Source organism: Microcaecilia unicolor, chromosome 6 (assembly GCF_901765095.1).
Source record: "Microcaecilia unicolor chromosome 6, aMicUni1.1, whole genome shotgun sequence".
NCBI lineage: Eukaryota > Metazoa > Chordata > Amphibia > Gymnophiona > Siphonopidae > Microcaecilia > Microcaecilia unicolor.
Window position 1 is genome coordinate 43,983,119 of NC_044036.1, and position 16,280 is coordinate 43,999,398.

At 41.4% G+C, this 16,280-nt stretch overlaps 1 protein-coding gene across 8 annotated transcripts in view; it reads left to right on the forward strand.

The window, feature by feature from the left end:
- Positions 1-16,280, forward strand: part of SGIP1 (SH3GL interacting endocytic adaptor 1) — a 247,057-nt gene that overhangs the window by 215,984 nt on the left and 14,793 nt on the right. For all 8 annotated transcript variants that reach the window (XM_030207461.1, XM_030207464.1, XM_030207465.1 and 5 more), the window contains 4 exons: positions 2,496-2,607; positions 10,490-10,645; positions 11,683-11,815; positions 13,166-13,368. In XM_030207461.1, coding sequence (XP_030063321.1) covers positions 2,496-2,607; positions 10,490-10,645; positions 11,683-11,815; positions 13,166-13,368 — 604 coding nt within the window. The remainder of the gene's footprint in view (positions 1-2,495; positions 2,608-10,489; positions 10,646-11,682; positions 11,816-13,165; positions 13,369-16,280) is intronic.

Consider the following 16,280-nt stretch of genomic DNA (forward strand, 5'->3'; position numbering starts at 1 on the left):
TACTTTAGGTGCAAGAAGGTTCCCTGACGAAGAGACTCGAAACGGGACCGTAGGAACCATTGCAATTTCATGATCTAATTGGACTAAGCGCCTGTCCAAATGAATATTTGGCAAGATAAGTGATTTTACTTTTTGATAAAGAAAACAAAAAATTCTATATAAGAAAAAAATCGAGGGTTTTTCAAGTCTATGATGACTTTTTCTACAGGCTATAAAATGAACACTCAGGTGTATAGAATATAGCTGTAGTGGTTGAGACTTTTCCCTCATAGACAAAAAACGCCACTTAATTTTCCACATTGTTGATACATGCTCAGCTACATTATTCCAGAACCTATGTATTTTAGGACATGTCCAAAACATGTGGCCCAAATGTGCATTTGTCCTTCCACATTTTGGGCAAGAATCTGTCTCTCGCAGCGTGGCCCGGTATGCTCTGTGCGGTGAAATACAAAGACGAAATATGAATTTATACTGAGTTTCCCACCAGCTCACATTTTCAGTTAACTTGTAAATCCTCTTAATGCTTGTTTCCAATTGTTCCTGAGTGACTTGTACTCCCAGCTCTGTACTCCATTGTTGTGCCACTTTGGTATAGTCAGTCTGTTTGATATGTTCTCTTAAATGTGCATGGAAGTATGTCAGTGGTATGCGGGACTGAGCATCCAATCCAAACATAACGTTAAAGCATTCCCAAGTTTCCAGAGTCAAAGCCTCTCTCGGCAGTGATTATATATAATGTTGTAATTGTAAATAAGCAAAGATATCACTCTTGGGCAGCTGAATATTGCTGGTTAGCAGCTTAAAGATAGCCGGTTATATTGGGCGATATAACCGGCCATCCGCTGATTTTCTAAACCAGACCAACCAAGCCACAATAGCTGGAATAACTGAGGCTACTCAGACTTTAAGAGCTGGGGGCTTGGTCCTTGGTGGAATGTTTCACCAAATTCATGAGGGGTGTGTCCTCCCTTGTGGTGATTATGTTCCAGGATCAGCAAGTTCCAGATGAGAACTTGCATCTCTCTAAAGCATGCTTAGCAAGCAAACATGAAAAAAATCAAATAAGGACAAAACTTGAAAAGAAAATTAAATTGTATTCTTTCATGTACTGTCAGGTGAATTGGTATGGTCTTTCATATATGTGTTCAATAGGATTTCAAAAGATTAAAATGCAAATAAGCATTGGTACCAGCCACAAATTGTCCATCCAAGCACAAGTTGGAAGCTAATTCTATAAACAAAAGTAGGTGTCTAGTGTTCTTTACAGAATACTAAGCCACAATGCATGCCTACTTTGCAGGTGTGGACATTTTCACCAGGTGGAATTTTTCATGTTTTGATGTCTTCTTTCAAGACATTCAGTTTGTTGAATATTTCCCCAATTTGTTTCCTATTAGATACTTTGAATGATAGATGAGGGTTTCATTTTTTTCATCCTTTTCTTTTGTGGTTATATGTGCACAGGGCTTTCTTTGAGGGGGTACTGAGTACCGGCACCTTTTCTATTGTCTGCTAAAATTGACCAATGGACCCCAAGTTTTAATGAAAGAGCTCTGGCTTCACACACCAATTCTGCCTTGTCATTCAATGGTTGCAGGGGGCCTGGCTATTGTGGATTGGGTATCTCAGTGATCACCCCTTTTTTGCTAGAAAAAAAACACACTGTATGTGCATTATATGTATGTGTATATTCACTGAGTTTTCAAATATCCCTTGGATTCAGTAGGGAAGTTCATGAGACTTTTATCAGCAAATCTGGAGAAATTTTGACTGAATACCATGCATATTCATCATGTATTCATAGGATTCACAAAACTTGCATGAAATCTGCAAGCTGTGAACCCACAAATTGGATAAATACACTCAAACTTCATTACAGATTTGACAATTTTGAGAAATCTGCATCCAGTTTTTTTTAATAGAAGCATTTCATGAAATAATTCAATAAATCTTCATACTTCTTGCAAACTTGGAGATCTAGTTTTAGTGCTTTGAAAATATGCCTCTAAATATTGCAGTTATTCCTTTTACACCAATAATGAGATACACCAGAACAGTTGCAAAAACAAAGTGTTAGCAAACTTTCAGATTAAATGGTGAGGTTAAATAAAATAGGTCTCTTGTATAGAAAAGAAAATGTATATAAACTGTCATGCAAAAACTGCACAGTGTATCAGAAAAAGTAAACCTTTACACTAATAATCAGAATTCTCTGCCTGAATTTATACATTATATCATTCACATCTGCCTGGCTCCTGTTTTCAGAACGAGAAAAAATGATTTTCAACATGGAGCCCTTGCACATCGCTTTTGAGAATAGAATGCTTATGATTCTGTTCAGTTATCTGAGCTAATTTTGTCCTTTTTTTGTGATTACATTTGGATATTTGACATTTTTCTTTTTTTCATTGTTGGTGTGTGATTCATAGTGGCTGTGATGCTTTGCATTCTGACATACTGTAGGTTCTTAACAGCTGTTTCTTCTGTTTCAGGCTCTTCACGAGGCCCCAGCCCTTTGACTATGGGAGCACAGGACACCCTTCCTGTAGCAGCTGCCTTCACAGAAACAGTCAATGCTTATTTTAAAGGGGCTGATCCAAACAAGTAAGTACTGCATCATTTCTTGCCCTCCCTTTTTTAAAATAGAGCTCATATGACCATTACAGAACCACAAAGGGCCCCTTTATAAACTATCCTTAGAGTGGCTTCTAACAGGCCAACTGAAAAGCTCCAAAAAGCTGCTACCAGCAAAGCTTGTAAGACTACAGCAGTCATGTAGAGTGACTTAACTTTGGCAGCATGATTCACTTGTTAACCTAAGTGTTATACCTGATTTTAATTTCTATGGCTATTATTTTTGATTAGCTGTTAAGTGGAAAAAAGGTGCTATATTTTACTTATAGACTAGGTAATTTGCAGATTTAAATATATAAACGTATCAATGGAGCCTTCATTTTAAAGCAACACTTTGCTATACATTGTATGATGTGACAGTGGATGGGAATAAAGCCATAAGGGAAAAGGAATAGGATCTATGATGGGGATTATGTTTATGTTTATTGCACTTGATATAGTGCCTTTCTTGAAGTCAAAACAAAGTAGATTACAATCAAACATTAAGAAATAGAAAGGAACGCCAAATTATCAGACACAAAAAGGAAAATAGGGACGGTCACTGACAGAAATAAGGAACAATGAGGAAGCTATCCACATGCCTGCTTCCTTCCCTTGGCAAATGTAGGCATCCCCAAATGCCTCATTTAAAAAGAAAAAGGCTTTTGTTTTAGGGGTCTAATTTTGACTTGGATTCAGCTGTTATACATGGAGCCAATGGCTCATGTCTTGGTGAATGGAATTCTTTCTCTCCCCCTCCCTTTCATAATAAATTATGGTACCTGCCAGGGGTGCCCCCGGTCGCTGACGTTATTTGTATTATGCATTGAGCCTTTAGCTTTAAAATTGCTTCAAGATCCTGGTATTTGCGGTATCCCTGGTGGTTCTCAGGAAATTAAACTTGAATTACAGTTATAACAACAAACAGCAGGTCCAGTAAAACAACAACTTTTATTAGAAAATCATCCAATGTGGTCCACGTTTCGCCCCAAACATGGACTGCCTCAGGGCTGTGATACTACAGAAAACAATCATAAGACATCATGTCTTCTTTAGTACATGCACATATGAGTGGAGGAGTATCCTAGTAATTAGTGCAGTGGACTTTGATCCTGGGGGACTTGGTTTGATTCCCACTACAGCTCCTTGTGACTCTGGGCAAGTCACTTAACCCTCCATTGCCCCAGGTACAAATAAGTACCTGTATATACTATGTAAACCGCTTTGAATGTAGTTGCAAAAATCACAGAAAGGCGGTATATCAAGTTCCATTTCCCATATGAAATATGAAATAATATAGCAGACTGCACAACGTGAAAAGTGAACCCAATATGTGTGCATAAATGAAAAAAATGAATGTAATAGTAACATGCATACCAATGCATATATCAAAACTATAAACTGCAAAATAAATTAAAAAATCAATATAAAGTTACAATGGATAGCACAGTGCTCAGTACAGTCATAAAAAAACTATAAACAAGCCTCATGCTTAAGAATCATTAAAAAAAACAATACAGGAGCATAAATATAAACAATATAAATGCATAAAGAGTGAAATGTGCATAACTAAGAGAGCATATTGCTTGGACAAGACAGTGTGGAAATCAAATCTGTGGATAACAGCAACAAAAAAAATCTTACAAAACACCTAATAGAATTCACTATTAATATCAGTAATTACATAAGTATTGCCATACTGGGAAAGACCAATGGTCCATCAGGCCCAGCATCCTGTTTCCAACAGTGGCCAATCCAGGTCACAAATACCTGGCAAGATCCCCAAAAAAGTACAAAACATTTTATACTGCTTATCCCAGAAATAGTGGATTTTTTTCTAAGTCCATTTAATAATGGTCTATGGACTTTTTCTTTAGGAAGCCATCCAAACCTTTTTTAAACTCCGCTAAGCTAACCGCCTCTACCACATTCTATGGCAACGAATTCCAGAGTTTAATTACACGTTGAGTGAAGAAAAATTTTCTTCGATTCGTTTTAAATTTACTACATTGTAGCTTCATCGTATGCCCCCTAGTTCCAGTATTTTTGGAAAGCGTAAACAGATGCTTCACATCTACCCGTTCACTCATTATTTTATAGACCTCTATCATATCTCCCCTCAGCCGCCTTTTCTCCAAGCTGAAGAGCCCTAGCTGCTTTAGCTTTTCCTCATAGGGAAGTCGTCCTTTATCATTTTCATCGCCCTTCTCTGTACCTTTTCTAATTCCACTATATCTTCTTTGAGATGCGGCGACCAGAATTGAACACAATATTTGAGGTGCGGTCGCACCATGGAGCGATACAAAGGCATTATAACATCCTCATTTTTGTTTTCCATTCCTTTCCTAATAATACCTAACATTCTATTTGCTTTCTTAGCCGCAGCAGCACACTGAGCAGAAGGTTTCAACGTATCATCAACGAATATACCTAGATCCCTTTCTTGGTCCGTGACTCCTAACGTGGAACCTTGCATGATATAGCTATAATTCGGGTTCCTCTTTCCCACATGCATCACTTTGCACTTGCTCACATTAAACGTCATCTGCCATTTAGACGCCCAGTCTCCCAGTCTCGTAAGGTCCTCTTGTCATTTTTGACAATCCTCCCGCGATTTAACAACTTTGAATAACTTTGTGTCATCAGCAAATTTAATTACCTCACTAGTTACTCCCATCTCTAGGTCATTTATAAATATGTTAAAAATAAATAGAAACACAATAAAAATACTCAAGAAGGAAACTTAAGCATATCGTTTTCAAGGTGCCAAAAACACAATGCCAATATCTTTTGTGTTATTTTTAAGCACTGGTTTATCAGTTACTGCAGTGGAGCTGACGCATTCTTGGTGGCTTGGGTGATATCATCCAATGGAGCCTGGTGCAGATGCTGACTAGCGAATTCAATGGAAAATTCTAGCTGCATCCCACTCAACATGCGAGCGCAGGTCCTCCATTCTTGTTTTTTCTGCGGAGCTGAGAGGACGTGTTCACGTGTGCTTTCCTCACACTCTGCTTTTCTCAAGAAAGAGTGCCTTCCCGTGCGGGTTTCTTTTATGTTTAGTCATTGTTTTATGTTTAGTCATTGTTTTTTCAGTTATTTTTGTTTTCTCCAACCCGACTATTTTTCTTTAGAATTTTTCAGCCCTTTAGAATTTTTCTTTATTTTCACATGTGGCTACCCGGTTTAGGCCGCAGCTCAAGATTGACATGTTTTAATTTGGCCAACATTCTTTTTTCGATGTCTCAGAAGACCCCCAGTGGCTTCAAGAGGTGCACCAATTGTAGACGTGTGATTTCTGTCACAGACCCGCACAATTAGTGCATTGGTTGCCTAGGGCCAGATCATGCCCCTCTGACTGTGATCTCTGTATAAAAATGCAGGTGAGAACTCAGTGGGTGCGACTGGCTCAAAGAGAGTAACTTTTTGGCTCCTCAAAGACCGGACCATTGACTTCTGTATTAGCAGAATTGACTTCCATGGCTGTTCAAACTTCGGCATCAAGTGGGTCTCCACCTGTTTCGACACCGGGCACTGATAGCAGGCCCTGAGACCGGTCAGCATTGGACCCGACACATAAGGCAAGCACAGGTTCAGCATCGTCCTTGGTCCTGGGGGATTGAGGCTCTATGGATCGGGGGGAAGCCCAAGAAGCATATGCACCAGTCCTCTTCAGCGCACAGTGCCAGGAGAACTGGTACATTGGATTCTCTGATGCCCGAGAAGCACCGGCACTGGGAAGAGCGGTCCCCCTCCTTGGAAGAGGTGCCGGTGTGGAAGTCACTGAGCAGCCCAGTCCCTTCCACCAATTCAGCACCGATGTCTTCTCAGACTGCTTTTGCCCTGGCTCCCATGCCTTTGCCAATGCCCACTTTTGATGAGTGGTTCCAGAGCATGCTCAGAGAGGAGCTGGTGCAGTTACTGCAGGGGCCTCCTGCTCAGGCATCGAGGGCACTTGCACCACTAGCAGAGGGGCTCTTTGGGGTGTGGATATTATTCTACCAGGCTAAAGTAGGTGTAGACTCATTCAGCTGCCTGTGAGTATGCTGAGGAGTCTGATTGATTGGGACCACTCTTGGGAGTCAGATGAGAATCCACATTACTTCTTGGAGGCGGAGACATATGGTATGGATGACCCCTCTCCTCCTCAAGAGAGACGAAAATCTCTACCAGAGGCACTCTCTTTCACTAGTTTTGTGAGGGAGATGGCTGCAGCCAAGAAGGTTAGATGAGAATAGGAGATGGTAGAAGGCTATCTAGCCCATTATGTGGGTTGAAGCCAGTGGGCGGAGCTTGCTGGCAGTAGGCGGAGATTGCCACCACACTGGTTCACCCAAAACAATAGCAAATGCTACTGAAAACAATAGCAAAAGATTATTAGAAATAGCGGACTGCCTATGCGTGGTCCATCTGTAAAAGGCTGTTCCAGTTGGATAGGCAGTGCCTTAAAAGGTAGAGGACAAAAGATATTTTTTTTTACTTATTTGACAGCTTTTTAATTTATTTGAAAGCTTCCCATATGTAGATATAAATATCATGAAATCATAACTGAATATCACTAAAAGAGCTTCAAAAATTATTGTACATGGTGGAAACATCACTAATAAAGGCTGTATTTTATGCTCACTTTTCTACACTGTTCTATACAATACAGTAATACATGGCCAAATTTCAGTGAGGATATCCTTTTTACTGATGGGTTCATCTTAACTCTCTAAAGGCTTTCAGGGATTGATTCCAGAACCAATTTGTTCTCATACCAGGTTGCAATGTTTTTATGTCAACAAGCAGGCGGTCAGCATGTGGCAGTGAGCCCTACTTCATGGTACGGCCCTCCGTGCCACTTACCTGCTCGGCAAGAACAACTGCCTGGCAGACAGACTGAGCAGGATATTGCAATCACATGAGTGGTGTCAACATGGGCATAGCCTGGCAGGTCTTCTGAGAGTGAGTCACCCCTTGGTGGATCTTTTGGCCACTCCTTTAAACAGCAAGGTCCCTCATTTCTGCTCCAGGCTTAGGTCACATGGCATACTAGCGTCAGATGCCTTTCTCCTGCATTAGGGATAAGGACTTCTGCATGCATATCCTCCCATATCTCTAATAAGACTTGCTGAAACTCAGCCAGGACCAGGGAACCATGATTCTGATTGCTTCTTACTGGCCATGGCATATCTGGTTCCCTCTTCTTCTGGAGTTATCCTCTGAAGATCTCTGATTGGACTGTTTTCTAACTCTTCATCACGTAGAACGAGGGTTCCCTTCTGCATCCCAACCTCCAATCCCTGGCCCTCATGGCTTGGATGTTCAGAGTGTAGAACTCCAACCCCTGGGATTGCCTAAGGGTGTCTCCCATATCTTGCTGGCTTTCAGGAAAGGTTCCACTACGAGATGTTACTCTTTTAAATGGAAGAGGTTTGCCATCTGGTGTGAGGACAAGGTCTTAGATCCCTTTTCTTGCCCTACACAAAAACTGCTTGAGTACCTCCTGCACCTTTCTGAGTCTGGTTTGAAAATCAACTCTTAGTGCAATTGGAGCTTATCACTATGTAGGAGTCGAGTCTGTCTCTGTACAGCTTTTAGTTCACTTCATGAGAGGTTTGTTGCTCACAAAGGCCCCTACCAAACTATGTCATGGGATCTCAACGTAGTCCTCACCCAATTGATGAAAGCTCCTTTTGAGCCTCTGAATACCTGTCATCTGAAGTTCTTGACTGGAAAGTTGTGTTTCTGGTGGCAGTCACTTCAGCATGCAGAGTCAATGAGCTCCAGACCCTGGTAGCTCACCCACCGTATACTTAATTTCATCACAACAGAGAGTTCTCTACAAGCACCCTAAGTTCCTTCCTAAGGTACTGTTGGTGTTCCATCTTAACTAGTCAGTTGTTCTCCCAATGTATTTCCCAAAGCCTTATGCCCATCCTGGCGAAAGTGTACTTTATAACTTAGACTGCAAGTGAGCAGACTCAAGCCCATAGAAAGTCCAAGCAGCTTTTCGTTTCTTTTGACCCCAACAGATTGAGGGTGGCCATTGGCAAATGCACACTTTCAAATTGGATAGCAGATTGTATCTCCTTTGTTTATGCCCAGGCTGGGCTGGCTCTTGGGGGACATGTCACAGCTCACAATGTCAGAGCCATGGCTGTGTCGGTAGCCCACTTGAGATCAGCTTCCATAGAGGAGATTTTCAAGGCTGTAACGTGGTCTTCAGTCCACACATTTACATCTCACTACTGTCTGGATCAGGATACCTGATGCAGCAGTTGGTTCAGACAGGCAGTTCTGTAAAATTTGTTTGGTGTCTAGAATCCAACTCCACCCTCCTAGGCCCTGTTTTGTTCTGTTCCAGGCTACACTTACATATATACAATTTCAGGTTGATTGAAATTTGTCTCTATGTTTCAAGACCCAGTTATCCTATCTTTCTTATTTTCATTAATCCTGGTTGCTAGGGATTCCCAGATGTGAGAATAAGAAGTCCTGCATGTCCTCAGAGAAAGCAAAGATACTTACCTGTAGCTGGTGTTCTCTGAAGACGGTAGGCCAATTGTTCTCAAATACCCTCCCACCTCCCCTAGGAGTTGAATTTAGTTATAGGTTTTTTTTTTTTTTTTTTTTTGCTTTTTCACCTGACTGGAGGGCCCGTGCTCATGTTTCGGGCAGGAAGGCACCAGTGCATGCGTGGTGGGATGCTGCTAGAATTTTCTACTGTACTTGCTAGTCAGTGCCCACACCGGGCTTCATTGGATGACATCACCCAGATTTGAGAATAATTGGCTTGCAGTCCTCAGACAACACCAGCTACAGGTAAGTATCTTTGCTTTATGTAAGGTAAACATTTTGTCCCTAACAATTCAGCTGATGAGACTGTTGAGAAGGAGATTGATTTATCAGATTTATCCGTCAAATTCTTAACAAAATGAAACAATTGTTGAGTTCTGTTGTCACTTCCTAATACTAATGTAGAATAAAAATTATTTTTAGCCAGTCTTATTTCATGATTGTAAATAGGCTGAGCATTCCTACATCGAATCAGAAGATCTGGAGTATGATGTCTATGCCAGCAACATTCCAGCTGTCTTAAGTTGCTTTTTTTTAAAAGAAGTCCTCCATGGTACCATCCATTCTGTTTAAATCTGCCCTGCCTCTTCTTTTGAAGTAGGGCAATTTTTAGTACTTTGTCCCAAAAGTGTTCTTTCAAAGTTTTATCATGAGAAGGAGTGGCCTCGTGGTTAGGGTGGTGGACTTTGGTCCTGGGGAACTGAGTTCAATTCCCACTTTAGGCACAGGCAGCTCCTTGTGACTCTGGGCAAAGTCACTTAACCCTCCACTGCCCCATGTAAGCCACATTGAGCCTGCCATGAGTGGGAAAGCGCAGGGTACAAATGTAACAAAAAAAAGCCACAGGAAATACTTTAAACAATGGAGACAATTGATAATGATCAATTTTATGTAAGCTTCTACTCCAGATAGAACTGTGTTTTATGCGGTATCTTAGCCGATTAAGGACTGAATATTGGTACTTAACTGGCCAAGTGCCGAATCCAAATCTGGAATGTCCACACAGTAGCTGGTTTCAGCCTAGGGGCTAATCGGACATTTTCTGAGGCACTATCCAGTTAAGTGCCACTGAATATGTCTAGTTAGCCCTGGACAAGCATTTTAAATGGCCAAGAGTCATTTCTGGCCATTTAAATCACTTTGAATTTCAACCCCCCCCCCCCCCCCCCCCCCCCCAAATTGTTTTTTAACATTTTGGTATGGAAACATTTTGGACTAATTGAATTGCTGCAGTGTGCTGACTATAAAAACTGAAATTCAAGACCTCTTTGTATCTTCTCCTTTTCTTCCTTGCACCTGTTTTACTGGGAAGATGTATAGTGAAGATAACTGGAGAAATGGTGCTCTCGTTTCCAGCTGGAATCACCAGACACTTTGCTAATAATCCGGCACCAGCAGCTCTAACCTTCCGCATAACCAACTACAGCAGGTTAGAGCACGTCCTGCCAAATCCCCAACTCCTCTGCTGGTAAATATCATCTTGCGTCAACTACTTGCATCAAATAACACTTGTCAGCTTGTCAATATCAGGAAGTATTGCAAGACTGCCACTGTAGAGCTATTTGAACCATTCCAATTTTCATATGTGTTTAATCATATATTTGATTTAAGAACAAAGCTAATTTGCATAGTCTAATTACCATGAAAATCAGACCTCTTGTTGTTCATTGAAGACTATAGTTGAGAGTAATGTGGCTTAATTGATCTGAACGTGTAAGACTCCATTCTAGCTCTGTCTTTTCAACAAAACAACTTAGATGGATTAAAGGATCATGGATTTGATATACCACCTTTCTGTGGTACGACTGAAGAGGTTTACATATATTATGTGCAGGTACTTTTTCTGTCCCTAGTGGGTTCACAATCTAAGCTGTTGTACCTGGGACAATGGAGGGTTAACTCTCTCAACTGAGTACAGTGTCAGGGCATTTGCTTCAGTACATCTATTCACTGCAGTGGAGATCCTTCTGGAAGGGTGAGATTACGATGATATATGTACTCTACTGTAGTGTATACAAGTCAGTAGGAGAGTTTGCTCCAGTTTGTTCAGGGAATAGCAGTCCTGGAATGTGACTTCATGAACACACTGGAATTAATTTGACAATTCTGATCTACTTATTAGATTAAGCTGAAAGATTTTAGAGTAAGCTATTTTACAGGCCTGCCCATTTTCCAGCAGTAACCAGCTGTAGTAAATATTGTAAATTAATATTTACAACATCATTTCAGCTACAGGTTTTTTTCTTTAAAGAAAAACAAATTGTGTGTAAACAGAACAAGTCAATATTTAGTATCCATATCAAGCTTTTTTGTAGAGGGAATTATAGTAAGGAAGGACCACTGTGTATTAATAAAGAGAAATATGCCTCATGTAGCTAAGTATAACCTAGAGTTAGTTGGGTAGCTTTGTTTGCAAATAGGCAATTTAGAACCTCTTTCTTTCATTAAAAAATAGTTTGTTTCAAACATCTTCATTCATTGTTTTTTTTCCCCCTGTTTGAACAGTGATAACACACAAACTGACACCAATGCTAAGGAATTCTGGGTAAACATGCCAAATTTAATGACTCATCTAAAGAAAGTGTCAGAACAGAAACCACAAGCCACCTACTACAATGTGGACATGCTAAAGTACCAGGTGAGGTCATCAGAAAACCAAAGCAAGTGCTTAGCCTGTAGAAGGGGCAAATTAATTTAGTAGAACCAAATGAATAATCTGTAAAGATATCCAAATCACTCCGTCTTCGAGAGTTTTTCTTCATTTTGTGTTTACAAAGAACTCTTCTTAATTATTTTACATATTTATTTACTTATTTGAAATCTTTATAAAATGCATAGACTAGTGCGAGATAGGCCACAAGGGTATATAGTCTGATCAACTTTCTGCCCAAACATTAGCAACTAGGAAGCTTGGAGGATGGAAGCAGAGATTGGTTAGTTTGGCGCTGCAAACCAAAAAGGTGTTCCACTGCTCCTGATAGCATGCCTTATCACAAACAATGATGACTTGCTGATCTGTAGCAAATAGCTCAAATGCAAACAAGTCATATGATGATCTTGAAAAAAATCTTGTTTACACTGCTCTTTAAAAAATGTTAACTTTAAGAAAAAGATTTTTCACATTCCATCAACATACTTGGTGGGAGGAAGTACAAACAATTCATTAATTCAAAAGATGTTCACAGTATCCTGACTACAACATCAATAAATATGGAATGCTACAAAATTAATAGTGTTTGTTATTTTTTTCATATATAATGTTTTTTTTATTATTCTATAACAGTTTTTTGGGTGTAATGATTAAATTTATCAGGGATTTTTCTTCTTTCTTTTGAACATACATATACAGTTCTATGATTTGAGTTTTATACATAAATTTTAATCATGTGGATATTCATATATTTTCCCTCTCCACTGGGACACAATTCTATAAGCAATAATGTTTGTGTCAATTATGCATGTAAATGTTTAGAATAATGGCTTATATGTGTGTAAATTCCAAAATTCTGCCTAAGTGCTGTCCTGCAAACGTTCATATCTTACATAGCGCTCTTTTTACAAAGGCGCGCTAGCGTTTTTAGCATGCGCTAATGATTAGCGTGCACTAAACACTAACACGCCTTTGTAAAAGGACAACATAATGCATATTTGACAGGTGGATGTACATGTAGGTGGAGTCTGGGCAGAGCACGGGTGGGACTTGCACTTACACACCTAGCTTAAAGAGTACTATAAGTTACGCACATATCTTTGGCATTTAAGTGCGAGCATTTGTACCAGCTCTGTGGCTGGTGTAAGTGCTGATGCCTAACTACAGATGCTCACATATACCCAGTTATGGTAGTATTCCATATGAGAAAGTATATGCCACATAAACACCATGTTATAGAATTATCCCCTTAATGGCTGGTTATCTTTTGAAGTATTTGAAAGCAACAAGATTTAGCTGCCGTTATGACCTAGTTAGAATGTGTTATCATTTTGTAAGGTGTCCACCCAGAGTCTTCAGTCTACTCCATTAAATCTTGCTGTGAGCTGGCGATGTGACCCAACGAGCACTGACCTGCGCATAGACTACAAATATAATACTGAGGCCATGACAGCACCAGTAGCCCTTAACAACGTCCAGTTTCTTATTCCCATTGATGGAGGAGTGACAAAACTCCAAGCTGTGCTTCCACCTGCTGTTTGGTAAGAAATTGTAATGCAAAGAATTTCCTGCTCATCTCATCTTTTTTTTTTATTGTGATATGAGTGTTGATAGTTAGAAAGCAGCTCAGGAGTTGTAAGTGAATGGCATACAGCTAGGAAGACTGCATTCCATATGGTGGAGAAAGATATCTGTATTTTATATCCTGTACTACTTGGCAAATGTCATTGCTCATAAATTAACATGGTAGCAACAGCATAAAAGTACTCTAGCAGCATTCTAAGAAATTAGCACTGTACTAAGAGCAGTCTAACAATAAGAGCAACATCCTAGTAAAATGCAACTAGTAATGGCGTGCAAAGAAACACTGACACTGCAGTTGTTCTGATTCCTCCTTCACCTGACTTTCTGGCCTCAATTGTCACTGGGAGACCAGTTTTCCACTTGGCTTAGAGTTTTTCAAACTAATTTTACACTGCCTCTGACTCACCAAGACAGATGCCCCACTTGTCCTAGCCTTCTCTAAAACGTTTCTTCTCCAGCCTGTGAATGACCCTGAAATTCTATAGGAACTGGCTGCCTACTGACCACTCCATCTTGGCAGATGGTATAGATGAGCAGACTGGATAGGCCATATGTAAAAAGTCTTAATTCTTCATTGACTCTGGCATTCCTGAACATCAATCTGTAGCTAAACTGTGACCCCATATAAACCTGGTATTCAGTGCCATGTTAACTTGGCTTTGGGTCCTGTGGCCAGAACAAGATCTTCCACTCCACCAGCAGAGAACTGGAGCCTTGCTAGTACCCTTCTCCACCACCGCCAACTCCAGGCTCCGCTCATTCTGCCTCGCCTCACCCTATGCTTGGAACAACCTTCCTGAGCCCTTACGCCAAGCCCCCTCCCTGCCCGTCTTCAAGTCTTTGCTTAAAGCCCACCTCTTCAATGCTGCGTTCGGAACCTAACCCTTACCGTTCAGTGAATCCAGACTGCCCCAATTTGACTGCCCCTATCGGACCGACCGTTCACTTGTCTATTAGATTGTAAGCTCTTTGAGCAGGGACTGTCTCTCTTTGTTAAATTGTACAGCTCTGCGTAACCCTAGTAGCGCTCTAGAAATGTTAAGTAGTAGTAGTATCTAGAGCGGGGATTCTCGCTGGAGCCCTAAAAATTGGAGAGGGGTCTCCCAGGAGATATGAAGAGAAGTGATTGATCAAGGGTGCCAAAATCTTCTTGCTTTAGAGTTATGGGCATTGCTGGTGGCGAAAAAAACAAAACAAAAAACCAAAACCTCAGCACCAGGTCTGTGTGTTGGCACATATTTATTGACTCTATGACTTCATCTCTTTTGTGCCTCACAGGCTTCTTGTTACTGACCTGCTGACGGGATATATGGGAGAAGGGGGGATGTGGCCAGAGCACTTGCAGGTCCCATGCTGCTTTGCTTTTTTTATTTATTTTATTTCTAAATACTTATATTTCTTATATACAGCTGAGTATTGACCAAAGTGGATTACAATGACATACATAATGAGTAACATAAAACCAAAAATAAACAATGCAAAAACAGTACAATAATATATAACACTAAAGCAAAATATAACACAAACATGGTAATAGGGATTTTTTTATTTATAAAATTTATAGACTATATTATCTATATTTCTAAGCACACTAAGGACTCCGTTTGCCAATCCGCAGTAGTGATTCCTGACCCTGCTCTTCTCCTCGCCTTTCAATCTGTCAGCCCCCCCCCCTCTAAATTGCCACTCTCCCCTCCCTCCCCAGGGTTTTTCTTTCTCCTGTGACTCAGTCGGTCTCATACTCCCTGTTCTCCCTTCCCTTCCTGTGGCCTTTCTCCTGCTAGCAGGACAGTAGCGTTGACAGTGCTTTTTTTGTGCCGGTACGCAACGGTACGGCGTACCGGCACCTTTTTTTTTTGCTCCCCCCGCCCCGTGAGTCCATGTCCCGCACGCAGTGCCAGCCCCCATTTCCGGCCGCTGCTGCTTCTCCTGTTGAGCAGCAGCGGCCGCTACACAAAGAAAAAGATTTTTAAAAAAATTCAAACCTGGCTGAAACGCGGCACCCTGGCACTGTAGACAGCCATTAGGCATTGGCTGTTGCCCCGCAGCCGCTCCTCCTCTTGCCTCTACGTCACTGCGCTCCTCCGGGGTCTTCCTCCAGGGGCAGTGACGTAAGGCAAGAGGAGGAGCGGTTGCGGGGCAACAGCCAATGCCTAATGGCTGTCTACAGTGCCGGGGTGCCGCGTTTCAGCCAGGTTTCAATTTTTTTTTAATCTTCTTTTTCTTTGTGTAGCGGCCGCTGCTGCTCAACAACAGGAGAAGCAGCAGCGGCCGGAAATAGGGGCTGGTGCCGCGTGCATCGCGTCTTCGCGCCGTTCGCGCCGTTCGCGCCAAACTTGGCAGGGAGAGGGAATCCAACAGAGGGAAGGATTGGGGAGAGAGAGAAAGAGGGAAAGCAACAGAGGGAAGGATTGGGGAAAGAGGGAAACCAACAGAGGAAAGGATTGGGGGGAGAGAGAGAAAGAGGGAAACCAACAGAGGGAAGGATTGGGGAGAGAGAGAAAGAGGGAAAACAACAGAGGGAAGGATTGGGGAGAGAGAGAAAGAGGGAAACCAACAGAGGGAAGGATTGGGGAGAGAGAGAAAGAGGGAAAACAACAGAGGGAAGGATTGGGGAGAGAGGGAAAGAGGGAAAACAACAGAGGGAAGGATTGGGGAGAGAGAGAAAGAGGGAAAACAACAGAGGGAAGGATTGGGGAGAGAGAGGGAAAACAACAGAGGGAAGGATTGGGGAGAGAGGGAAAGAGGGAAACCAACAGAGGGAAGGATTGGGGAGAGAGAGAAAGAGGGAAACCAACAGAGGGAAGGATTGGGGAAAGAGGGAAAACAACAGAGGGAAGGATTGGGGAGAGAGGGAAAGAGGGAAAAC